This window comes from Oenanthe melanoleuca, chromosome 10 (assembly GCF_029582105.1).
Source record: "Oenanthe melanoleuca isolate GR-GAL-2019-014 chromosome 10, OMel1.0, whole genome shotgun sequence".
Lineage (NCBI taxonomy): Eukaryota > Metazoa > Chordata > Aves > Passeriformes > Muscicapidae > Oenanthe > Oenanthe melanoleuca.
In genome coordinates, this window is record NC_079344.1 from 994,664 (window position 1) to 1,020,460 (window position 25,797).

The 25,797-nt window shown below is 53.6% G+C and overlaps 2 protein-coding genes across 6 annotated transcripts; both read right to left on the reverse strand.

Moving 5' to 3' along the window:
* Positions 1-965: 965 nt before the first annotated feature.
* On the reverse strand, positions 966-13,491 carry PAQR5 (progestin and adipoQ receptor family member 5). 4 transcript variants are annotated; one of them, XM_056500174.1, is made up of 9 exons: positions 13,239-13,491; positions 10,913-10,944; positions 10,470-10,625; positions 9,631-9,758; positions 7,799-7,998; positions 6,144-6,270; positions 5,166-5,262; positions 3,728-3,857; positions 966-2,213 (listed from the first exon to the last, which is right to left on the reverse strand). In XM_056500174.1, exons 3-9 carry the CDS (start codon positions 10,515-10,517, stop codon positions 1,990-1,992), a joined length of 954 nt encoding a protein of 317 aa, XP_056356149.1. In that variant the 5' UTR covers positions 10,518-10,625; positions 10,913-10,944; positions 13,239-13,491; the 3' UTR covers positions 966-1,989. The 4 variants fall into 4 exon arrangements, with proteins under 4 accessions (XP_056356149.1, XP_056356147.1, XP_056356150.1 ...); XM_056500172.1 differs by lacking the exon at positions 13,239-13,491 and adding an exon at positions 11,251-11,718; XM_056500175.1 differs by lacking the exon at positions 10,913-10,944.
* Positions 13,492-15,396: 1,905 nt separating this feature from the next.
* Positions 15,397-24,351, reverse strand: GLCE (glucuronic acid epimerase). 2 transcript variants are annotated; one of them, XM_056499930.1, is made up of 6 exons: positions 24,031-24,351; positions 23,288-23,375; positions 21,098-21,327; positions 20,820-20,991; positions 19,298-19,534; positions 15,397-18,058 (listed from the first exon to the last, which is right to left on the reverse strand). In XM_056499930.1, exons 3-6 carry the CDS (start codon positions 21,323-21,325, stop codon positions 17,034-17,036), a joined length of 1,662 nt encoding a protein of 553 aa, XP_056355905.1. In that variant the 5' UTR covers positions 21,326-21,327; positions 23,288-23,375; positions 24,031-24,351; the 3' UTR covers positions 15,397-17,033. The 2 variants fall into 2 exon arrangements, with proteins under 2 accessions (XP_056355905.1, XP_056355904.1); XM_056499929.1 differs by having other exon boundaries at positions 20,820-21,327.
* Positions 24,352-25,797: the final 1,446 nt, after the last annotated feature.

Sequence of the window (25,797 nt, forward strand, 5' to 3'; positions counted from 1 at the left end):
CTCATTTAATTCCCAACATGATGGAAAGGAGTGAATGCCCAACCTGTGAAAAACGAGTTAATTCCTAACCCAATGGAAATGAGTTAAACCCCAATATGTGGAAAATTAGTTAATTCCCAACCATATGGAAATTACTTAATCCTCAACCTGTTGGAAATAATTCCCAACCTGATGGAAACGAGTTAATTCCCAACCTGTTGGAATTAATTCCCAACCTGATGGAAACGAGTTAATTCCCAACCTGTGGGAAATGATCCATGGAAATGTGGTGTTGGGACATGTGGGAAAAATCCGGCAGAACAAGTCCAGAGAAAAATAAACTTCTTGCCAAGGGACTGGATTCCAGTGGGGAATTGGGGAGAGGGATTCAATTCCTTTTAAATTCCAGAGAATTCCCATTTTTAGCCCAAATTCCTGAATTTTTCCACAATGCACTTCAAGGATATTTTAAAAAATGGGGGATAAAATGACCTGGAGGAGCCTGAAATTCCTGAAATTCCAGCTTTTCCAAGGAGGGATGAGGGAGGTTTGCTGGAATTTGATCCCAAAATTCCTGGATTTGTTCAGGATTTGCTATGGATCAACATTCCACAAAGAAATATCCCGGTTTATTTCCTTGGAACAACTTGGACACGGAGTTTTCCTTTCTCACTGAGGAAAATCCAGGGATTTTTTTGGTAAAAAAACCTGGAAAAATCCTCTCCCTGTGCCACTCCAAGATCCAGCACCACCCATTCCACGGGTGGATCCTGTGGAATTCTGGCGTTCCATCCCGGTTTTCCCGAATTTCCCGGCATTGCAGAGGGCGGGAGGATTTCAGTTCAAAAGTTGAACGACCTGGAATAATTCTGGGATGATTCCCGGCGTTTTTCCGGGCTCTCCAACCCCAGCTGGATTCCTCCCCGGTCACAGCAGCTCCCAAAATAAATAAACTCTGGAATTATCAGCAATGATCTCCAAAGGGATTCGTTTTCCCAGAAATATTTTTATTATTAAGCAGATTAAAACCAGTGATTTATGTTAATTTAATAAAACTGTTGGAAAAACAATTCCAGTGCTTATAAATATCCCGAAAATCCCAGCCAGCTTTCCCAAGGATTGATTTATCCCGTATTTAACCCGTTCATCCCAGATTTCATTGTGCTCACCAAAATTCCAGGAGCTCCCAAAGTGCAGCAAAAGCAATTAAAGGAAATTAATGGAATTATCCAGGAAAATATTCCCAAAGAATCAAGTGGAAGGAAAATCCAAGAGGGAAACCTGGATCCTGGAAAAAGCTGAGAGCTCCAGGCTCTTCCTGCAAAACCCAGGAGCAGCAGGGAAGGAAAACAGGGAACAACAGAGGGAAAATCCTGGGAATTCTTTAAAATTCCAGGGTGTTTTTAATCCAGGGAGGTTGGGGCGTGGAGCTCTCCCAGCCCCAGGATCCATCCCAGGAATACCTGGGACAGGATGGAATTAATTCATTCCATCCCCCACGTGGGATTCCCATGGGAATGAACTTCCCAGGATTTCCCAGATTCAGAGCTTTCCTGTGGGAACATCCCATTGGAGCTCTCCTGGAATCCCTTTTCCCACATAATGATTAAAAATAGTGGGAATTAACACGGGAGGGAAACTCCAATCCCTCCATCCCACTTTTCCAGGCACTTGGGCTGAGCATAAGGCTTGAAATTCCAAAGGGGAAAACGGGAATTTGGGAGTGCTTTGGCTTCAGCAGGATGCCAACATTCCCAGGATTTCTCCCCAAGGCAGACCTGAGGGATCCTGGATTCTTTGGGAAGCAGCAGCAGGGATCAAATCCCGATTATTTGACGCTTTCCCTGCGGATAACAACGGGATGGGAAGCGTTTCCCAGCCCATCCATGGATAAAAACCAGTGCAGTTTTCCCTGGGGAAATTCCCAAAGAAATATTTCCAGGAGACCAAACTCCCCCTCATCCACACGGACACCTCTGGAATGAAAAAAATCCGAGGCAATCCCTGATCCTAGCGGGATTTTTCCCTGGAAAGAGGCTCCGGGCGGAGGCTGCGGAAGCAGATCCCGAGGATGGCCAGGCTGGCAGCAGCTCCCATTCCCAGGGATCCGAAGGTTTCCAGGGAAGAGGGAAGTGGGAAGCGGCCCCGCCGCTCCTCCATGTCCATGGAGACGGCTTCCAGCTGGAAGAGCGTTCCCAAAATCCCGCAGACGTGGAAAACCTGGTGGCTGTGCCCTGCGACAGAAAACTCCGAGAATTCCACGGAAATTCCACGGAAATTCCATGGGTGTTCGGATGGGCCAGGTGGGTTCCACATCCACAGAATGCTGGAGCGCTCTGGGATGGTGGGAGGTGTCCCTGCCCATCCAAAGCATCCCGGAATTCCAGGATTCCGGGATTGAATCCTGCTCAACCCACTTCACCTGGCATCCACGGAATATTTATCCTGCAAATTCCTGCTCCCGATTCCAGGGGTTTGATCATCCTACAAATTTCTATTCCCAATGTCTGTGGCTCGGTGAGGGGATTGATTCCCTGGATTCCCTGGGGTTTATTCCCAGCATATCCTGAGTTAATTCCTGGCAATTCCCTGAATTCATTCCCTGGATTTTCTGGGGTTTATTCCCAGCATTTCCTGAGTTAATTCCTGGGATCCCATGGGGTTATTCCTGGCATTTCCCTGGGTTTTATTCCCTGGATTCCCTGGGTTAATTCCTGGGATCCCATGGAGTTATTCCTGGCATTTTCCTGAGTTCATTCCCTGGATTCCCTGGGGTTTATTCCCAGCAATCCCTGAGCTAATTCCTGGGATCCCATGGGGTTCTTCCCGGTGTTTCTTCTGGGGTTTATTCCCTGGATTCCCTGGGTTAATTCCTGGGATCCCATGGGGCTATTCCTGGCATTTCCCTGGGGTTTATTCCCAGCATTCCCTGGGTTAATTCCTGGGATCCCATGGGGTTATTCCTGGCATTTTCCTGAGTTCATTCCCTGGATTTCCTGGGGTTTATTCCCAGCATTTCCTGACTTAATTCCTGGGATCCCATGGGGTTATTCCTGGTGTTTCTTCTGGGGTTTATTCCCTGGATTCCCTGGGTTAATTCCTGGGATCCCATGGGGTTATTCCTGGCATTTCCCTGGGGTTTATTCCCAGCATTCCCTGGCTTTATTGTTGTGATTCCCTGGGTTCATTCCCTGGATTCCTCAGGGTCATTCCCAGCATTCCCTGGGTCCATTCCCTGAGTTTATTCCCTGGATTCCCTAGGCTCATTCCCAGCACTCCCTGGGTCCATTCCCTGGATCCATTCCCTGGATTCCCGGGCTCATTCCCGGCACTCCCTGGGTCCATTCCCTGGGTCCATTCCCTGGATTCCCTGGGCTAATTCCCTGGGTCATTCCCTGGGTCATTCCCTGGGTCATTCCCTGGGTCCATTCCCTGAGTTTATTCCCTGGATTCCCTGGGCTCATTCCCGGCACTCCCTGGATTCCCTGGGTCATTCCCTGGGTCCATTCCCTGAGTTTATTCCCTGGATTCCCTGGGCTCATTCCCGGCACTCCCTGGGTCCATTCCCTGGGTCCATTCCCTGGGTCCATTCCCTGGATTCCCTGGGCTAATTCCCTGGGTCATTCCCTGAGTTTATTCCCTGGATTCCCTGGGCTCATTCCCGGCATTCCCTGGGCTCATTCCCTGGGTTCCAGGGCTCATTCCCGGCACTCCCGGGGTCATTCCCTGGATTCCCTGGCATGCTCACCGATGAAGTCGAAGCTGCCGGGCGCCAGGCGCTCGGGCAGGCGGGAGGTGAAGCTCAGGAAGGTGAGGAGGGCGCAGAGGCTGTGCCGGGAATGCAGCGGGAGCGAGCGCTCGGAGCGGCTCCGGGAGAGCTGCCGGGAAAACGGGAGGGATCCATCCATCCATCCATCCATCCATCCCTCCATCCCTCCATCATCCATCCATCCATCATCCATCCATCCCTCCATCCATCCCATGAATCCTTCAGTCCCTGCATCATCCATCCATGAATCCTCCAATCCATTCATCCATGAATCCATCCATCCATGAATCCTTCAGTCCATCCATGAATCCATGAATCCATGAATCCATCCATCCATCCATGAAATCTTAAATCCATCCCTCCATCCCTCCATCCATCCATCCATCCATCCCTCCATCCCCATCCCTCCATCCCATGAATCCTTCAGTCCATGCATCATCCATCCATGAATCCTCCAATCCATCCATCCATCCATCCATGAATCCTTCAGCCCATCCATCCATCCATGAATCCATGAATCCATCCATTAATTCATTCATCCATCCATCCATCCCTCCCTCCATCCATCTATCCCTCCATCCATTCCATGAATCCTTCAGTCCATGCATCATCCATCCATGAATCCTCCAATCCATTCATCCATGAAATCTTAAATCCATCCCTCCATCCATTCATCCATCTATCCATGAATCCTTCAGTCCAATCATCCAAGAATCCTTCAATCCATCCATCCATCCATCCATCCATCCATCCATCCATCCATGAATCCTTCAGTCCATCCATCCATCCATGAATCCATGAATCCATGAATCCATCATCCATCCATCCATCCATCCATGAATCCTTCAGTCCATCCATCCATCCATGAATCCATCCATCCATCCATCCATCCATCCATCCATGAAATCTTCAATCCATCCATCCATCCATCCATCCATCCTATCCATCCATCCATCCATCCATCCATCCATCCATCCATCCATCCATCCATCCATTCACCATCCTTTCATCCCAAGGAGCCACAGCCATTCCCAGTTCCCCACCCAACTCAATTTCAGGAAAAACAGGATCCATCCATCCATCCATCCATCCGTCCATCCATCCATCCATCCATCCATCCATCCCAAAGGAACCGTTCCCAGTTCCCCACTCCCCTCACCCCCACTCCTGCCTGCCCAAATTCCCACCCTGCTCCAGTTAAATCCCTGGAAAAGGCCCCTCCCAGCTTCCCAAGGCAGGAATTTTCCAGCCCTTTGAAGTGGGAGGAATCCGCCGGCAATCGGAGCAGGAAAAAATATCCGCGAGCCTTTTCCTGCCGGAGTTTGTTTGCCTTTCAAACCCCCAGCTGGGAATTGTTTTCCCAAATAATTCCAGGCTGAGGCAGCTGAAATTTCCCGGGATTTTGTGGGATACCCACCCTGTAAAAAACTGGGATGCTGTCGAAAATGTAGGGATACACGAAGGCCAAAGTTCGGGAAGCTTTGCTCAGGCAGGGCCGCTCCGCCTCCAGAAACCTGGGAAACACCGGGAATTCCACATGGGATTCCAGGAATTCCACACTGGGGTACATCAGGAATTTCACACAGGATAAACTGGGAAACACTGGGAATTCCACATGGGATACATCAGGAATTCCACACAGGATAAACTGGGAAACACCGGGAATTCCACACGGGATTCCAGGAATTCCACACTGGGGTACATCAGGAATTTCACACAGGATAAACTGGGAAACACTGGGAATTCCACATGGGATTCCAGGAATTCCACACTGGGATACATCAGGAATTCCACACGGGATAAACTGGGAAACACTGGGAATTCCACATGGGATTCCAGGAATTCCACACTGGGGTACATCAGGAATTCCACACGGGATAAACTGGGAAACACCGGGAATTCCACATGGGATTCAGGAATTCCACACTGGGGTACATCAGGAATTCCACACGGGATAAACTGGGAAACACCGGGAATTCCACATGGGATTCCAGGAATTCCACACTGGGGTACATCAGGAATTCCACACGGGATAAACTCAGAAACACTGGGAATTCCACATGGGATACACTCAGAATACACAGGGAATTCCACATGGAATATACCAGGAAACACCAGGAATTCCACACGGGATGCCCTGGGATACACGGGGAATTCCACAGCTTCTCCCGAAACCTGGGATAGCAGACCTGGATCGTCTCCCCATCCCAGGATTCCATAAATCCCCTTTGGAACTTGCCAGAATCCAAGCTTCTCCCATCATCCCACATTTCCATCACTGACTTCTCTGCGTTTCCCAACGGAAAAATTCCCTCTTTCCCCTTCCCGACCTCCCAGCTGGCCCGATCCACGACCAAACCCTCCATCCCGAATTCCCGGTGCCGCTGGATCCCACCTGGAATAGCAGGACAGGCCAGTGCTGAGCACGGAGTTGAACACGGCCACGGGAACGTAGAAATCATGGAATGTGCTCCCGACCCATTCCGGCGGGAAGACGTAGGCGGAATACGCCAGCGCCGAGCCTGGAAGCACAGCAGGAATCCTGGAATTCCCACGGAATCCCCACGGAATTCCTCATCCTCCTGGGCTCAGCTGGGAGCTCCAGGTTGGAACATCAGGAATCTCCGGAACAGGGAGCATTCCAGAGGGGATATCCTGGAGTTCCCAGTTGACCCCAAACCTCCCCTAAGGGATGCGGCATCCCATAAATCTGGGCTGTCCTCCCACCTCTGGAATTCCTGAAATGCCATAAACCCAAGATAAATTCCCAAAATCCCATAAACCTGGGCTAAATTCCCAGAATCCCATAAACCCGGACTCCTCCAATTCCTGGAATTCCCAAAATCCCATAAACCTTGCCAAATTCCCAAAATCCCATAAATCCAGGCTCCTCCCACTCCTGGAATCTCCAAAATCCCACAAACCCCAGCTCAATTCCCAAAATCCCATAAAACCGGGGTAAATTCCCAGAATCCCATAAACGCAGGCTCCTCCCAATTGCAGAATTCCCAGAATCCCATAAACCCAGGCTAAATTCCCCAAACCCCACAAACCCTTGCTCAATCCCGGATCCCCCTAAGCCGGGCTCAGTCCCGGATCCCCTAAGCCGGGCTCAGTCCCGGCCCCTAACCCGGGCTCAGTCCCGGATCCCCTAACCCGGGCTCAATCCTGGATCCCCCAACCCCGGCTCTATCCTGGATCCCCTAAACCGGGCTCAGTCCCGGATCCCCTAAACCGGGCTCAATCCCGCACCCTAACCCGGCTCAATCCCAGATCCCCTAACCCCGGCTCAGTCCCGCAGCCCAAGCCGGGCTCAGTCCCGCACCCTAGCCCCGGCTCAGTCCCGGATCCCCTAAACCGGGCTCAGTCCCGGCCCCAAACCGGGCTCAGTCCCGCACCCCAAGCCGGGCTCAATCCCGCACCCCTAACCCCGGCTCAGTCCCGGATCCCCTAAACGGGGCTCAGTCCCAGATCCCTTAACCCAGGCTCAATCCCGCACCCCTAACCCCGGCTCAGTCCCGGATCCCCTAAACGCCGGCTCAATCCCAGATCCCTTAACCCAGGCTCAATCCCGCACCCCTAACCCCGGCTCAGTCCCGGATCCCCTAAACGCCGGCTCAATCCCGGATCCCCTAACCCGGCTCAGTCCCGGATCCCCTAACCCGGGCTCAATCCCAGATCCCCTAACCCCGGCTCAATCCCGGATCCCCTAACCCCGGCTCAGTCCCGCACCCTAACCCGGGCTCAGTCCCGGATCCCCTAACCCGGGCTCAATCCCAGATCCCCTAACCCCGGCTCAGTCCCGGATCCCCTAACCCGGGCTCAGTCCCGGCCCCAAGCCGGGCTCAGTCCCGCACCCCAAGCCGGGCTCAGTCCCGAATCCCCTAACCCAGGCTCAGTCCCGGATCCCCTAAACCGGGCTCAATCCCAGATCCCCTAACCCAGGCTCAATCCCGAATCCCCTAACCCCGGCTCAATCCCGGATCCCCTAACCCCGGCTCAGTCCCGCACCCCTAACCCGGCTCACTCCCGCCCCTAAGCCGGGCTCACCCAGGCTGTAGAGGCTGAGCGCGGCGTAGTCGCAGCAGTAGGCGCGGTGCCGGCCGCGCCCGCCCAGGGCCCCGAAGGTGTGGGCGGCGCTCGAGGCCAGCGGGTACAGCGCGCACGTGCCCAGGTAGGCCAGGAACGGCCCCGCCCCCGCATCCCGCCCCAAATCCCGGAGCCGAGCCTGGAGCAGCCAGAGGAAATACCTGGGGGAGTGAGAGGGGAGGGGGGCCGCGGTCACCAGGTGTGCCCAGGTGTGCCCAGGTGTTCCCAGGTGTGCCTTGAGGGCATCCCCAGGTGTGTCCAGGTGATGAGAGCACCCATCAGGTGTTCCCAGGTGTGCCCAGGTGTGCCTTGAGGGCATCCCCAGGTGTGCCCAGGTGATGAGAGCACCCATCAGGTGTTCCCAGGTGTGTCCCAGGTGTGCCCAGGTGTGTCCCAGGTGTTCCCAGGTGTGTCCCAGGTGTGTCCCAGGTGTGCCCAGGTGTGCCCAGGTGTGTCCAGGTGTGCCCAGGTGTGTCCCAGGTGTGCCCAGGTGTGTCCCAGGTGTGTCCAGGTGTGTCCCAGGTGTGTCCCAGGTGTGTCCCAGGTGTGCCCAGGTGTGTCCCAGGTGTGTCCCAGGTGTGCCCAGGTGTGCCCAGGTGTGTCCCAGGTGTGTCCCAGGTGTGCCCAGGTGTGCCCAGGTATGTCCCAGGTGTTCCCAGGTGTTCCCAGGTGTGTCCCAGGTGTTCCCAGGTGTTCCCAGGTGTGTCCCAGGTGTTCCCAGGTATGTCCCAGGTGTTCCCAGGTGTGTCCCAGGTGTGCCCAGGTGTTCCCAGGTGTTCCCAGGTGTTCCCAGGTGTGTCCCAGGTGTGCCCAGGTGTGTCCCAGGTGTTCCCAGGTGTGTCCCAGGTGTGCCCAGGTGTGTCCCAGGTGTGCCCAGGTGTGCCCAGGTGTTCCCAGGTGTGCCCAGGTGTGTCCCAGGTGTGTCCCAGGTGTGTCCCAGATGTGTCCCAGGTGTGTCCCAGGTGTGCCCAGGTGCACCCAGGTGTTCCCAGGTGTTCCCGGGTGCGCCCAGGTGTGTCCCAGCTGTGTCCCAGGTGTGTCCCAGGTGTTCCCAGGTGTCCCCAGGTGTATCCCCAGGTGTGCCCAGGTGTTCCCAGGTGTTCCCAGGTATGTCCCAGGTGTTCCCAGGTGTTCCCAGGTGTGCCCAGGTGTTCCCAGGTATGTCCCAGGTGTTCCCAGGTGTGTCCCAGGTGTGCCCAGGTGTGTCCAGGTGTGCCCAGGTGTGTCCCAGGTGTGTCCCAGGTGTGCCCAGGTGTGTCCCAGGTGTGCCCAGGTGTTCCCAGGTGTTCCCAGGTGTGCCCAGGTGTGCCCAGGTGTGCCCAGGTGTGCCCAGGTGTTCCCAGGTGTGCCCAGGTGTTCCCAGGTGTTCCCAGGTGTGCCCAGGTGTGTCCCAGGTGTGCCCAGGTATGTCCAGGTGTGCCCAGGAGTGCCCAGGTGTGTCCCAGGTGTACCCAGGTGTCCCAGGTGTCCCAGGTGTCCCCAGGTGTTCCCAGGTGTTCCCAGGTGTGCCCCAGGTGTGCCCCAGGTGTTCCCAGGTGTGCCCAGGTGTGCCCAGGTGTGTCCCAGGTGTGTCCCAGGTGGCCCAGGTGTGTCCCAGGTGTGCCCAGGTGTTCCCAGGTGTTCCCAGGTGTGTCCCAGGTGTTCCCAGGTGTGTCCCAGGTGTGTCCAGGTGTTCCCAGGTGTTCCCAGGTGTGTCCCAGGTGTTCCCAGGTGTGTCCCAGGTGTGTCCCAGGTATCTCCCAGATGTTCCCAGGTGCGCCCAGGTGTGCCCAGGTGTGCCCCAGGGCACTCACCCGGCGGGCACCAGGTGTGTCCAGATGTTGAGGGTCTCGTTGCTCATCCCGAAGAGGCTGAGCAGGCACTCGCAGGCCGAGCTCCGGGGCGGGCGGTACCCGGAGAGAATTCCCAGCTCCCGGTAGCTCTGGGGGAGTGGGGATGGGAATGGGAATGGGAATGGGAATGGGAATGGGAATGGGAATATGGGAATGGGAATATGGGAATATGGGAATATGGGAATATGGGAATGGGAATGGGAATATGGGAATGGGAATGGGAATGTGGATGGGAATGGGAATATGGGAGTGGGAGTGGGGATGGGTATGGGGATGGGGATGGGAATGGGGATGGAAAAATGGAAATGGAAAAATGGGAATGGGAGTGGGAATGGGGATGGGAATATGGGAATGGGAATGGGAATGGGGAATGGGAATGGGAGCGGGAATATGGGAATGGGGATGGGGATGGGGATGGGAATGGGAGTGGGAATGGGGATGGGAATATGGGAATATGGGAATATGGGAATATGGGAATATGGGAATATGGGAATATGGGAATGGGGATGGGGATGGGAATGGGGATGGGATTGGGAATGGGAATGGGGATGGGAATATGGGAATGGGAATGAGAATGGGGAATGGGAATGGAAACAATGAAGATGGCAATGGGAGTGGGAACAGGAACAGAAACAGGAATGGGAATGGGAACAAGAATGGGAACAAGAATGGGGATGGGAATGGGAATGGGAAAGGGAATGGGGATGGAGATGGAGATAGGAATGGATGGGAAGCATCCCCAAAATTCCAGAGTCAGGACACAGCTGATCCTCGGGATCAGGGAGGGAATTCCCGCTGACCTGGGGCACTTGGTGGGCGCGGAGCAGCCGGGGCCTGGGGCTCAGCATGGCCGTGGCTCCGGATCCCGGCGCTTTTCCAGCTCAGCTTCCCACGGGATGGCGCCTCAGAGCCCTCCTGGCCACATCCCACGGGAATGGCGCTGCTCCCGGACAGTCCTGCAGGGGATGAGAATTCCCGGGGTGTGGAGCTGGATCCTGTGGGACGGGGAGCATCCATCCCCCCGAGGGCTGTTGGGATCCCAAAGGAGCAGCAGGAGTTGGCTGATCCCAGTTCCCACAGGAATTCCAGCAGATCCAGAGGGATGTGGGAACAGCTGGGGATCCCCTCGGGGTCCCACTGAGGTCCCTGGATGCAGGAATGCCCCTGGGGAAGCAGGACGGACACGGGATCCCGGCTGGATCCCCTTTCCTGCCCCCATGGAATATCCCAGTCTGGCTCTTACCCGATCCTGGCGTCTGCAGCGCTGCCTCCGCTCTGGGAATAAAGGGAAAAATCCATGATCCCTCCTTCCCTCCTGCCAGGGCCCACCCAGAGCAGGAAAAGCAGGAAGGGAGCTCCTGCTCCAGGCACGGGCTCAGCTTCATCCCAGCAGCATCCAGAGGAATCCAAGGCTCTGGATTCCCAGGATTCTGAGAGCTCCCGGAGCCTCTGCACATCCTGAGCTGCCACTCCAGCCCATCCCAACCTCCCGGTGGGAATCCAGCCTTTGGATGTGCCGCTGAGCCACTCCCAAAAAACCCCCTGGAATTCCCTTTGGATTCCTCCCATCCCAGGCTCTACCTCTGCCCAGGAAAACTCCGGAACACCGGGAACGGCCGGAGAGGGAGGGAAAAATTAACGAGGCAGGAGAGCAATGAAGCAACACAACCCAGCTGGAAACGCCTCTGGTTAAAGATTAGACGGGAATCAGGAGCTTCCCGGGGTCTGGAACCACCGAGCAGCTGCTGGAGTCTGCAGCCCCTGGATCCCATGGAATTCCAGCGGTTTTCCATGGTGGAAACGGGACCTGAATTGAGAGAAGCTCCAAGAAAAGCTCAGAGACTCTTCCAGAGCCTAAAGGGGCTCCAGGAGAGCTGGAGAGGGACTGGGATAAGGGATGGAGAGACAGGACACAGGGAATGGCTCCCACTGCCAGAGGGCAGGGATGGATGGGATTTTGGGAAGGAATTGCTGGCTGGGCTGGAATTCCCAGAGCAGCTGTGGCTGCCCCTGGATGCCTGGGAGTGGGGCAGGCTGGAATCTGCTCCTCTTCCCTCTTCCCTCTTCCCCATTCCCTATTTTCTGTTCCCTCTTCCTTGTTCCCCATTCCCTATTTTCTGTTCCCTGTTCCCCATTCCCCATTCCCTCTTCCCTGTTCCAAATTCCCCATTCTCAGTTCCCAATTCCCCTTTCCCAGTTCCCCATTCCCAGTTCCCAGTTCCCCGTTCCCCATTCCCAGTTCCCTGTGCCTCCGGGATGCAGGAGGCGGCTCCAGGCCCGGCCTCAGGCAGGAATTTGTGGTTTCGGAGCTCAGTGAGTCACTGGGGCCGGGCACACCCAGCCCTGCTTCCTCCTCCTCCTCCTCCTCCTCCTCCTCCTCCTCCTCGGGCTCTTCCCAGCCCGGGAATGGGGATGGGATGGGATTGGGATGGGGACATGGTGGGGCTGTGACCTCTGTCAGCGCTGCGGCTTCACTCAGGTGGCTGCAACAGCTTCTTCTTCCTCCTCCTCCTCCTTAATCTCCTCTACCTCCTCCTCTTCCTCCTCCTCCTCCTCTTCTTCCTCCTCCTCCTTAATTTCCTCCTCCTCCTGCTGCTCCCCCCGATCCCCACCCGGCCCCTCTCGGGGCTCTCCGGGCCCTGCAGCCGCAGCTCCAGCCCGGGAGCTCCCGGTTCATCCCAGGTTCCCCTTGGAAATGTCCCCTCCTGGCACCAATGTCCCCTCCTGGCACCAGCCTGGCACCACTGCCAGGAGCCCGGCCCTGTCCTTGTCACCGTCCTCTGCCCACGGCACAACTTTTTTCCTTTTTCTCCTTTCCTTTCCTTTCCTTTCCTTTCCTTTCCTTTCCTTTCCTTTCCTTTCCTTTCCTTTCCTTTCCTTTCCTTTCCTTTCCTTTCCTTTCCTTTCCTTTCCTTTCCTTTCCTTTCCTTTCCTTTCCTTTCCTCATGTCACACATGGGATCCCATTCCCTATGGAAAATCCCTCCCCATGTCACACATGGGATCCCATTCCCTATGGAAAATCCCTCCCCGCGGCAGATCCTCCCCCTGGCACATCCCTCGCTCCGTGCCAGCTCCAGCGGCGCTTTTCCATGGCCGGGAATATTCGGGAATTCACGGCCAGCCCCGAGCGCCTTTTCCAGCGGCGCCGGGAGCAGCGCTGGAAAACTCCGGGAGCGGCGCGGCCGCGCCAGGACCATTCCCGGCGGGACAAGGGCGGCTTTGTGGGAGTTGTTGTTGCCGCTGGAATTCTCTGCGATCCGCCGGGAGCAGCGGCTTTTCCACCGCCAGAAATCCGCCCTCTCCCAGCCGGGATTGGGGGATCCCGGAGCTCATCCCGCTCCCGCTCCCGAGTGAAACTTCCCGGGAATTCCGCGAGCACCGGGAGGGGCCGGGAATGCTCCCGGTGCTCCAGCGCTCCCGGCACTTTCCCCCTTTTTTTTTTTTTTTTTTTTTTTTTTTTTTGGCTATCCCTTTCCCGAATTCCCGAACTTCCCGGGAACGCCGAGCTTTGGGATCAGCGGGAAAAGTTGGGAATGCCGGAGAAGGGGGGAAAAAACCGGGACTTACGGGCGCTGCTCGGGATGCGGCGTTTTCCAGCGCTGCCTCCAAATCCCGGGATTACTCAGCTGGGTACAAACACTGCCCACATGGAATTCCGCGGCTTTTCCAGAGGCACCGCGATGATCCCGGCAATTCCCAGCTTTTGGGAGAGAATGAATCCTGCCTCGTCCAGGGGAAAAAAAAAGTTCCCAAATAAACCCGGAAATAAGCGCGGCCAAACGCGGCCGGGATCGGATCCAGCGGCGAGGAAGTGGAAAAAAAAGCAGGAAAAAAAAATTCAATTCCCGGCCCTCGCCGTGGAAAACTCCCGGAGCTCTTCCAGAGCAGCCTGGGAATTCCAGCCCTCCCGGCTCATTCCCAGATTTTTCCCAGCTGGATGGGAGTAATTCTTCAGCAGAGCAAGATCTGGTGGGTTTCCCCTTCTGCTTCCCAAAAATTCTCTGCTTTTCCCACAAAATCCAAAATCCCGTTCTGCTTCCCAAAAATCCCACTTTTCCCACAAAATCCAAACCTGCTTCCCAAAAATCCTCTGCTTTCCCTGCAGCTGCTGGGAACAGCTTTCCCAAATTTGGAGAGTGGGGGATTCCAGAGGGATGGAGAGGGCTCAGTTTATTAGTAATTACTAGCAATTATAATTTATTATTAATTATTTATTAATTTGTGCTAGTATTTTTACTTATTATTATTACTTATTAATTATTATTATTACTAACTACTAATATTATTTATTATTATGAAATATTATCCCTTAAGACTCCTGGAAGGGGCTCTGGGATTCCCTGCAGCTGCATTTCCTCATTCCCAACATTGGAATATTTTTAGTGACCACTCCATTAAAATCCTCATTGAACAAATCCCCAAAAAAACTCCCAAACGAGCTGGATTTACCAGGAATTATTCCCACCAGGAATCCACCACTTGTGCTCCTTCCCTCAATCACCAAACTCTTAATTTAACAGAAAAAAATCCATATTTTCCCACTTTTCCAGAAATAAAAACACCTTATAAACACGACACCTCAAACCCACCACAGGGAAAAAAAAAAAACAAAACTTGGAATATATTTGGAAAAGAAAATATCTGGAAAAGAAAATATCTGGAAAATAAAATATTTGGGAAATAAAATATCTGGAAAAGAAAATATCTGGAAAAACCCCCAAATAACGGAAACATCCCAAGTTTTTTTTTTTCTTAAGATAAAAAAATTTTTATTTCCCAGTCTTAGAAAGCTTTCCAAGCATTCCCAATGTCCCATAGAAACGTAGGAGAACCTCTTCCCGCCAAAAAATTCCGGAGGGGCGGAATACAAAACTATCCTGTGCACATTGTGCTTAAAGAGCTTCCCGGAGCATCCTGTAAACAAATTATTGCATATTTTCCATCGGGAAAATCCCGGAAAATCCAACAAAATCCCAGCCAAGCCACGCCCGGGGAGGAGGAGAACGGGAATGAGCGGCTTCCAGGGAATCCCTGGATTCCAGGGAATGTCTGGATCCCAGGGAGGGTTGTGCTTGTGTTGTTGGGGTGGGGGAGCCACGGGGAGGGGATCCCATGGATCTCCGGGTGAAAATCTGGGATCAAAGCTCGCTGGGAGCCTGAAGGTGGAAAATGAACAAAAAGATCCCAAAGTGGAATGAATTCCATGAAGTTTTCCATGAAGGATCCTCTTCTAATGCACAACGGAATTTGAGGAATTCCCCATGGATTCTCCATGCTGCTGGTGGGGATTCCTGGAAGCTCCACCTGTGCTGAAGGTGATGGAAGGACAGGAGGGACAACCTTGGGATGCCCATCCCAAACTTCCAGGAGAGCCACACACAGAGGATCCCACGGGAAGAGCCAAGGGATCTCCAGAGGAAAATCTGGGATCAAAGCTGATCTTGGTCCCGAAGATCTCTGGGAGTCTGAAGATGGAAAATGAAGAAAAAGATCCCAAAGTGGGATGAATTCCATGAGGTTTTGGGTATTGGCTCCATGCCCAAGGATCCTCTTCCGATGCACAATGGAATTTCAGGAATATCAGGAATTCCCCATGGATTTACAGCTGCTGGTGGGGATTCCTGGAAATCCCAACCAAGAGGAATTCTGGCCCCTGTAAGGCACCAAAACCATCCTGGAGCAGCACCCAAGGAGTCTCTCTGGGATTTCCAGCTGGGAAAACGACGGAAGGAACACGTGGGGGGAGGACGGAGCGGATTTTTGGGAAGGGGCAGATTTTTTTTGGGAAGGAATCCCAGGTTTGGGGTGGGTTTGCGTCCGTTGGGTTTCCATGGGCATGGAAAAAATTCCCCCCTGCTACCTTTGGTATTGGAATTTCTCCTCCACCGTCCATCGGATGGACGGATCCGACCGGATTAAAGCCGGGAAAAGTCGCTCCAAGGTCGGTGAGAAAAGAAGGAAAAGCCTCAAAAAGTGAAAGCAATGAAAAGATGGAGATGGGTGTCGTCCTTGTGCCCGGGATTTTGGGATTGGGATCAGCTCCAACATGGAATGGGAGCAGTGGGAATTCCCAAAGTCCATCCACGAGTTCAGGCAGCAGGTGGGATCATGGAATCATGGAATGGTTTGGTGGGAAGGACCTTAAAGCTCATCCCATTCCACAGGGACCTTCCACTGTCCCAGGCTGCTCCAACCTGGCCTTGGACATTCCAGGGATCCAGAGGAAGCCACAGCTTCTCTGGGAATTCCAGCACAGGGAGAGCTGGAAAAACCTCTGGGATAGAACTGTTAAACTGCTGGATGGAGCAGGAGAGAAACGAAAATTCCCCAATTCTTGAATTTCCTGAGGGACTCCAGACGACCTCATGTCCCAGAAATGTCCCCAAAGCTCCAAGGAACCTCTCAGATGGAATTCCAAAATCCCAGAGAAAACAAAGAGATCCAGGAAAAGGGACCCCAGGTCCAAGGGGACACTGGGATAAGGGATCCCAGCTCTGAGGAATTCCAATGATTGGGATAAGGCATCCCAGTTCTGAGGGAATTCCAGTGACCAGGATAAGGGATCCCAGCTCTGAGGAATTCCAATGATTGGGATAAGGGATCCCAGTTCTGAGGGAATTCCAGTGACCAGGATAAGGGATCCCAGCTCCAAAGGAACACTGGGATAAGGGATCCCAGCTCCGAGGGAATTCCAGTGACCAGGATAAGGGATCCCAGCTCCAAGGGAATTCCAGTGACCAGGATAAGGGATCCCAGCTCCAAAGGAACACTGGGATAAGGGATCCCAGCTCCCAGGGGACACTGATGCTGGTGACCTGGGGCTGTGTGCTCCAGGCTCCCAGTTGTGCTTCCACGACGCCGGGCACGTGTGTTTTCCATGAAAAAACCCCTCCAGCTCCAGGATGTCCAGGCAGAGAGCCGGCAAAAAATCCCACCTGCGGATTTCTCATCCCAAAAAAAGCGAATCCCAAGGAAAACCACCCCCCCTCCTTTAAAGCCACACTTTGCACTCCCAGGCTCCGAGTGATTCCCGTGGACGGCGCTCATCCCACGGGAGCTGCTCCAACACGGACACAAAATCCCGCTGCGAGAGGCAGCGACCGCACTTCCAAGGCTTCTATGGCTTCTGCAAACCTTTTCCTGGGAAAAGGAAAAAAAACAAACCAATCCCAACAAAACCCAATCTCAACCTCCGAGTTGCATCCCAATCCCAAACCTTCCCGCGCCGGAGCAGTTTTAAGGCCCACTTTTTTTTTTCTTTTTTTTTTTTTCCTTTTCTGGGAAGAATCCATCAAAAAAGGCGTGGAAGGACGGGTGGGTGGGAAAAACAACAACAAAAAAAAAAAACCAAAAAAAAAAACCTCAGTTGTGCTTAGCCCGGCCTCCTCGCAGGTAACTCTTCCACCTCTTGAGGAAGTCCTTGAAGAGCGGCGCGTCGTCGATGGAGCTGAGCAGCTGCAGCTGGTTGATGTGCGTGGTGTGGTAGTCCCAGCGCGCCAGGTTGGGCGCCGTGCCCAGCATGAAGTGCCGCAGGTCGTAGACGCTGCCCGAGCCGGTGTCGAAGAGCGGCAGCATGGCCTTGAGCGACTCCATGCCGCGCTCGTACAGCAGCCGCGCCTCCTTGCCCAGCTTCTCGCCCGCCGTCTCCTTCAGGTCGTAGAGGCCGATCAGCGAGTACATGAAGCCGTTGAGCACGAAGGAGCTGGGCGAGGTGGGGTACTCCTCGTACCAGTCGTGCCGGTTCATGAACACCGCCTTGACGCCGCGCTGCTCCGCCGGCAGCTTGAAGGGCGCCGTGGCCCGCAGCGCCGCGCTCAGGAACGCCGGCTCCTTGGTCAGCTGGTACGCCCTGACCAGCGTGGACATGGCCTGGCCCTGCGCCATGGCCGAGTACCAGCCCGGATCCAAGGATTTGAAGCCCTCCCCCAGCTTCCTGGTGACCATGATGGGCCAGCCGCCGCGCTCGTCCTGGTTGCGCAGCAGCCAGCGGCTGGCGGCGAAGAAGGCGGCCATGTGCGCGGTGGCCGAGACGGTGACGTTGTCCAGGAAGCCGCGGCCTCTGGCCACCAAGCGCAGCACCCTCTTGGGCATGATCTTGGTCTGCTTCACGGCCTTGGTGTTGGAGAGCCCCACGCCCTTGCGCAGGTCCGTCAGCAGGTCGCGGGTCAGCGTGCTCCAGCTGCCGCGCGCGCCCACGCCGTAGAAGATGTCGCGGTCGCGCAGCGCGATGAGCTGCGTGCTGGACACGTAGTGCACCGTGAAGAGCTGGTTCCTCTCCGTGGTCTCCAGCACCACCGACACGCTGCCGTTGCTCAGCAGCTTCAGGTCGAAGGAGATGATGAAATCCCGGCCGTTGTTGAGCTCCAGGGAAACGCCCTCGGAGCTCTCTGGAAAAGCAACCCCCGGGAAAAGGCTTCGTTTTGGCGTGGGAAGGTTCCCGTTTCCAGAGGTTTGGAGTGGCCAACCCCAGCTCCAATCCTGGAGGGATTCCCAAGGTTTTAGGGCAGCCCTTCAGTAATTCAATGTTTCTGGGTTTTTCTGATTTGATCCGGAATGAAGGATAAGGGATGAAGGACTGGGAATGAAGGACTGGGAATGAAAAGGATTGGGAATGAAAAGGACTGGGAATTAAGAACTGGGAATGAAGGAGTGGGAATGAAAAAGGACTGAAAATGAAGAACCGGGAATGAAGGACTGGAAATGAAGGATAAGGAATAAAGGATTTGGAATGAAAAGGATTGGGAATGAAAAGGATTTGAAATGAAAATGATTTGGAATGGAAAGGATTTGGAATGAAAAGGATTAGAAATGAAAAGGATTTGGAATGGAAAGGATTTGGAATGAAAAGGATTTGGAATGAAAAGGATTGAGATTGAAGAACTGGGAATGAAGAACTGGAAATTAAGAATTTGGAATGAAGAACTGGGAATGAAAAGGATTAGAAATGAAAAGGATTTGGAATGAAAAGGATTGAGATTGAAGAAATGAGAATGAAGGATTGGGAATGAGAAATGGAAATTAAGAATTTGGAATGAAAAGGATTGGGAATGAAACGGATTTGGAATGAAAAGGACTGGGAATGAAAAGGATTGAGATTGAAAAATGGGAATGAAGGATTGGGAATGAGAATTGGAAGGGTGAAATGAAGGACTGGGAAAAGAGGGGTAGGGAATGAAGGATTGGGAATGAAAAGGATTGGGAATGAAAAGGATTGGGAATGAAAAGGATTGAGATTGAAAAATGGGAATGAAGGATTGGGAATGAGAATTGGAAGGGTGAAATGAAGGACTGGGAAAAGAGGGGTAGGGAATGAAGGATTGGGAATGAAAAGGGTTGGGAATGAAAAGGATTGTGAATGGAAAGGATTTGGAATTAAAAGGATTGAGATTGAAGAACTGAGAATGAAGGATTGCGAAAGAAAAGGATTTGGAATGAAGGATTGGGAATGAGAGGTGGAAGGGTGAAATGAAGGACTGGGAAAAGAGGGGTAGGGAATGAAGGATTGGGAATAAAAAGGGTTGGGAATGAAGGATGGGGAACAAAGAACCGGGAACAAAGGCCAAACAAACCCAACAATTCCCACTCCCTGCTCCAGCACCCGCCAGAACTCCCAAGCCAGCACCCACCTGGGCAGGAGAACTGCTTGACTCCGGAGAGGCGGGATTTGTCCCAGACGGTGGCGAGGGAGCAGCCCTTGGGCACGGTCCACTCCCCGTTCCCGTTCCCGTCTCCCGCCGTCTCGTACACCTCCACGTGCGGCGCCTTCTCCGTCAGGTTCTTGCTGTAGTGGCTCAGCCCGTACTGGGCGATCTGGATGGGGTAGAAGTAGCCCTGAGGGCCCCACTGGGTGGAGAGAGGAACTCCTGCCCGGGAAAAAAAAAAAAAAAACACAGGGAAAAGGCGTTGGAATGAGGGAAAAGTTTCTCCTCTGCAGCCCGGAGTTCTGGGAGCTGCAGAAATGGGGATTGAGGTGGTGCTGGGGAAGGATGGGGTGGGCACTTTCCTGATAAAATCCAGAATTCCCTGGTGTGGTATTTCTGAGTTTTAGGGAATCGTGGAATGGGTTGGGTGCAAGGGAACTTCAATCTCGTCCCGTTCCAGCTCTTCCACTGTCCCAGGATATTCCCGGGATCACAGCCACAGCTTCTCTGGGAATTCCAGCCCAGCCAGGAATTCCTTCCCCAAATCCCATCCATCCCTGCCCTCCAGGAGCCATTCCCTGGGTCCTGTCCCAGCCAACTAATCCTTGAAAATCCCAAGGCTGGAGGTGCCACCACAAAATCCCATTCTCTCATTCCCAGCACCAAATCCAGGTCATTTCACACTTCCAGACTATTTCAAGGAGCACTTCCAGGACATTTTTGGAATCACCCTAAACCCAAAAACAGGGATCTTCCAGCAAACCCGACCTTCCACACTGCTGATGCACTTCACCCTATCACAATTTCCATTCCCACATTCCCAGAACCAAATCCAGGTCATTTCGCACTTCCAGCCTATTTCAAGGAACACTTCCAGGACTTTTTTGGGATCACCCCAATCCCAAAAACAGGCACTCCCCACCTTCCACGCTGCTGATGCACTTGACCCTATTGCCATTTCCAGCACTAAAAAATATCCAGGCCACTCTGCACTTCCAGTTTATTTCAAGGAGCACTTCCAGGACATTTTTGGGATCACCCCAATCCCAAAAATGGGAATTTCCCAGCAAACCCCACGTTCCACACCGCTGATGCACTTGACCCTATTGCCATTCCCAGCACCAAATCCAGGTCATTTCACACTTCCAGCCCATTTCAAGGAACACTTCCAGGAAATTTTGGGGATCATCCCAATCCCAAAAACGGGCATTCCCCACCTTCCACACTGCTAATACCCTTGACCCCATTGCCATTCCCAGCACCAAATCCAGGTCATTTCACACTTCAAGCCCATTCCAAGGAGCACTTCCAGGAATTCTTTGGGATCACCCCAATCCCAAAAACGGGCACTCCCCACCTTCCACGCCGCTAATACCCTTGACCCTATTGCCATTCCCAGCACTAAATCCAGGCCACTCTGCACTTCAAGCCCATTCCAAAGAGCGCTTCCAGGACATTTTTGGGATCACCCCAATCCCAAAAACAGACATTTCCCAGCACTCCCCACCTTCCACGCCGCTGATGCACTTGACCCTGTCGCGCAGCTCCACGTTGTACCCCTCGAAGGACATGAAGACGCCGTCGGGCCGGTAGGGAGCGCGCTGGGCGTAAACCTTGGAATAACTGTGGGAAAACTCGAAGCGCTCATTCCCGTCGGACTGGGCGATCCGGCCGTAAACCTGGAAATATTTCTCCACCCAGCTGAAGGGCAGGAACACCTCGCTGCCCTCGCGGCGCCCCTTCACCGTGTGCTCCTCGTTGATGACGCAGTCGATCTCCTCGTACCTGGGCGCCGCTTTTCCCGGGATTCCCGGAATTCCCGCGGCTTTTGGCTGATCCTGGGGCGAGGCTTCCTCGCTGTCGGGGATCCCGCGGCGTTCCGGGGGGTTTGGAGGGGTTTGGGAATGGTGGGAGCAGCGGGTCCAGAGCAGCAGCGAGAGCAGAGCCAGGAGGGAGCAGAGAACCAGGAGAGCCTTGGAGCTGAGGCGGGCCAGGCAGCGCATGGTGCTGCATTCCTGGGGAAAACATGGAATTAGGATAAGGATTTGGGATGTTCTGTATAGGAATGGTCAGGGTGACAGGGCCAGGCAATGCATGGTGCTGCATTCCTGGGAAAAACAAGGGAAAATGTGGGATTGGAAACATGGATTTGGGATATTCCATATAGGAATGGCCAGGCAGCGCATGGTGCTGCATTCCTGGGGAAAACATGGAAAAATACGGGATTGGGAACATGGATTTGGGATTTCCTGGATGGGAATGGTCAGTGCATGGTGCTGCATTCCTGGGAAAACATGGAAAAATACGGGATTGGAAACATGGATTTGGGATGTTCTCGATGGGAATGGTCAGGGTGACAGGGCCAGGCAATGCATGGTGCTGCATTCCTGGGAAAAACATGGAAAAATATGGGATGAGGATGGGGATTTGGGATATTCCATATAGGAATGGCCAGGCAGCGCATGGTGCTGCATTCCTGGGAAAAACATGGAAAAATGGGATTAGGATGGGGATTTGGGATATTCCATATAGGAATGGCCAGGAAGTGAATGGTGCTGCATTCCTGGGAAAAACATGGAAAAATACGGGACTGGAAACCTGGATTTGGGATTTCCTGGATGGGAATGGTCAGGATGACAGAGTCAGGCAGCACAGGTTGCTGCATTCCTGGGAAAACATGGAAAAATATGGGATTGGAAACATGGATTTGGGATTTTCTGGACGGGAATGGTCAGGGTGACAGGTCCAGGCAGTGCATGGTGCTGCATTCCTGGGAAAAACATTGGAAAATATGGGATTGGAAACATGGATTTGGGATTTCCTGGATGGGAATGGTCAGTGCATGGTGCTGCATTCCTGGGAAAAACATGGAAAAATATGGGATGAGGATGGGGATTTGGGATGTTCCATATGGGAATGGCCAGGAAGTGAATGGTGCTGCATTCCTGGGAAAAACATGGAAAAATGGGATTAGGATGGGGATTTAGGATGTTCCATAAGGGAATGGCCAGGCAGCGCATGGTGCTGCATTCCTGGGAAAAACATGGAAAAATACGGGACTGGAAACCTGGATTTGGGATTTCCTGGATGGGAATGGTCAGGGTGACAGAGTCAGGCAGCACAGGTTGCTGCATTCCTGGGAAAACATGGAAAAATACGGGATTAGGATGAGGATTTGGGATATTCTGTAGAGGAATGGTCAGGGTGAGAGGGCCAGGCAATGCATGGTGCTGCATTCCTGGGAAAAACATGGAAAAATATGGGATGAGGATGGGGATTTGGGATATTCCATATAGGAATGGCCAGGCAGCGCATGGTGCTGCATTCCTGGGAAAAACATGGAAAAATATGGGATTGGAAACATATATTTGGGATTTCCTGGATGGGAATGGTCAGTGCATGGTGCTGCATTCCTGGGAAAAACATGGAAAAATATGGGATTAGGATGGGGATTTGGGATTTCCTGGATGGGAATGGTCAGGGTGACAGGGCCAGGCAATGCATGGTGCTGCATTCCTGGGAAAAACATGGAAAAATGGGATTAGGATGGGGATTTGGGATGTTCCATATGGGAATGGCCAGGAAGTGAATGGTGCTGCATTCCTGGGAAAAACATGGAAAAATATGGGATTAGTACATGGATTTGGGATTTCCTGGATGGGAATGGCCAGTGCATGGTAGAACATTCCCAGGAAAACATGGAAAAGTATGGGATTGGGAACATGGATTTGGGATGTTCCATATGGGAATGGTCAGGCAGTGCATGGTGCTGCATTCCTGGGAAAAACATGGAAAAATATGGGATTGGAAACATGGATTTGGGATGTCCGGGTGGGAATGGTGCCCCTGTCCATGGTCAGTGCCAACATTCCTGGGAAAAACATGGAAATGTGGGATCTAACCCGGGATAGGAACTCCAGGTATCCCAACAAAACCAGGAATAAATGGGAATGGGGAAAGCAGCTCTGCTCTTACCTTAGGGAAAGGGAATTCTTGGAATTCTAGTGCATCCCGGACTTCCAGATGTAAAAATCCCAGGATTTACAGATTCCTCTTGGGATTCCTGCAGGGAAAACCGGGAAAAATGGAGCTGGAGCAGGCCCAGATGGAGCTTTTCCTGGGAAATCCTGATATTGTCAGGAAAATCCTCAGAATTCCAGGAAAATCCTGCAGTTCCCAGGAAAAACTTACAATTCCCAGGAAAACTCTCAAATTCCCAGGAAAATCCTCAGAATCCCTGAAAAATCCTGATATTCCCAGGAAAATCCTCAGAATTCCAGGAAAATCTTCTGATTCCCAGGAAAATCCTGATATTCCCAGGAAAATCCTCAGAATTCCAGGAAAATCTTCTGATTCCAGGAAAACCCTGGTATTCCCAGGAAACTCCTCAGGGAATCCCAGCAATTCCAGAGCCCATATTCCCGAATTCCAGAGGCCAAATTCCCGAATCCCACAGCCCCTATTCCTGCACTCCACGTTTCCTCAGCTCCCATTCCCGAATTCCCAGATCCCAAATTCCCAGCGCTCCCATTCCCTCATCCCAGGCTCTGGCAGCGACCCCGAGGCGGCCCCAGCACGCCCAGCCCCGCCAGCGCCGGTCGATCCCACTGCCCTCTCTCTCTTTCTCTCTCCTGCTGCCGTGATTTTCCCATCATTCCCATCATTCCCACAATTCCCGTTATCCCGGGAATTCCCGGGAATCCCGGCCCGCTCCTTACCTGCGCCCAGGGCCTGCCGGGCGGCGGAACCCCCGCGCGGGGCAGCGGGGGGAGCACGGAGGGGCCGCGCCGGGGCCCCGCCCTCGCGCCTCGCAGCCAATGGGATCGCGCGAGGGGCGGCGCGCCAGCCAATAGGAAAGCGCGGCGCGGCGGGGCTGCCGCCACAACGGCGCCGGGTAGGGCAGGGCGGGGCTGGGCGGGGCGGAGGCGCCGCAGCCCCGGCGGCTCCGGGGGCACCGGGAGCGCTGCGGGCGCTGCCCCGAACCCCCGCGGCCGCTCCGGGACCGCCTCAGGCTCCGCTAGCACCGGCGGGAGCGGCCCCGCCCCGGCTTCCCGCGAGAGCGGCGGCGACCAATCAGAACGGCGCGATTGAGGGGCGGGGCTTCAGGGCGGAGCGCGGCGCTGATTGGTTGGGGTGGCCACGCCCACAGCGCGGTCACGTGGCGAGGCCGCGTGAGGTGGGCGGTGCCATCTTGGATGGCGCTAATGGACGGGGGTTCATTAATCCTGAATTAATCATTAATTAGGAATGAATTAATAATGAATGAAACGAACCGGGCTGGGCAAGGCGGCTTTGCTGCCCCTCAGGCTGTGCCAGGATAGTTTTGGGAATGTTGGGAAAATTCCCACCTGGAAAATTCCCACCTGGGAAAGCTCCAGCTTCCAGGCAGGGCTGGAATCGCATCCCCGAGGGATTGGAACACATGGAGCAGCTTCCAGGCAGGGCTGGAATCGCATCCCCGAGGGATTGGAACCCATGGAGCAGCTTCCAGGCAGGGCTGGAATCGCATCCCCGAGGGATTGGAACCCATGGAGCAGCTTCCAGGCAGGGCTGGAATCACATCCCCGAGGGATTGGAACCCATGGAGCAGCTTCCAGGCAGGGCTGGAATCACATCCCCGAGGGATTGGAACCCATGGAGCAGCTTCCAGGCAGGACTGGAATCACATCCCCGAGGGATTGGAACCCTTTGGATGTGGCACTTGGCGACGGCGGCGTGCTTGGATTCCATCATCTCCAAAGGCCTTTCCAACAGAATTCCGTGATTCCAACCAAATTCCAGATCCTTCATCCCTAAAATCCCCCCAGCTCGGGATAAAGCCGGCAGAGATCCCCCTGCACTGGATGAACGCGACCTGATCCCGATCCAGCGCTAATCCCGGGAATTCTGCGCCTTGCCCACCAAGAGCTGTTGCTACAGAGCGGATTCCAGGCATGGAAAAGCAGGAATTCCAGGAGGAATTGTTATCCATGGCCTCGCCAGCTCCTGATTCCTGGATTCCCTTGATTTTCCAGGAAAACCCGTCCCAGTCCAGCGCAGATTCTGGGTTGGAAGGAGCAGCACCTCTCAGACACCAATTCCCATCCCAGTTTTCCCTTGTTTTTGCCAAGGAGCTGGAATTGCTTCCATCAACCCCAACATTCCCATCTTGCCCTGATTTATTCCTCAAATCCAAAAGCAAACTTTCCCATCTTTTCCTGATTTATTCCCCATATCCAAAGGAAACATTCCCATCTCTTTTATTCCTCAAATGCAAAGGAAACTTTGCATCTTTTCCTGATTTATTCCTCAAATCCAAAGAAAACTCATCTTTCCCTCATTTCTTCTTCCAATCCAAGGGAAACTTTCTCATCTTTCCCTCATTTGTTCCTCAGATCCCAAAGGAAATTTCCCATCTTTTTCTGATATATTCCTCATATCCAAAGGAAACTTTCCCATCTTTTCCTGATTTATTCCTCACATCCAAAGGAAACATTCCTATCTCT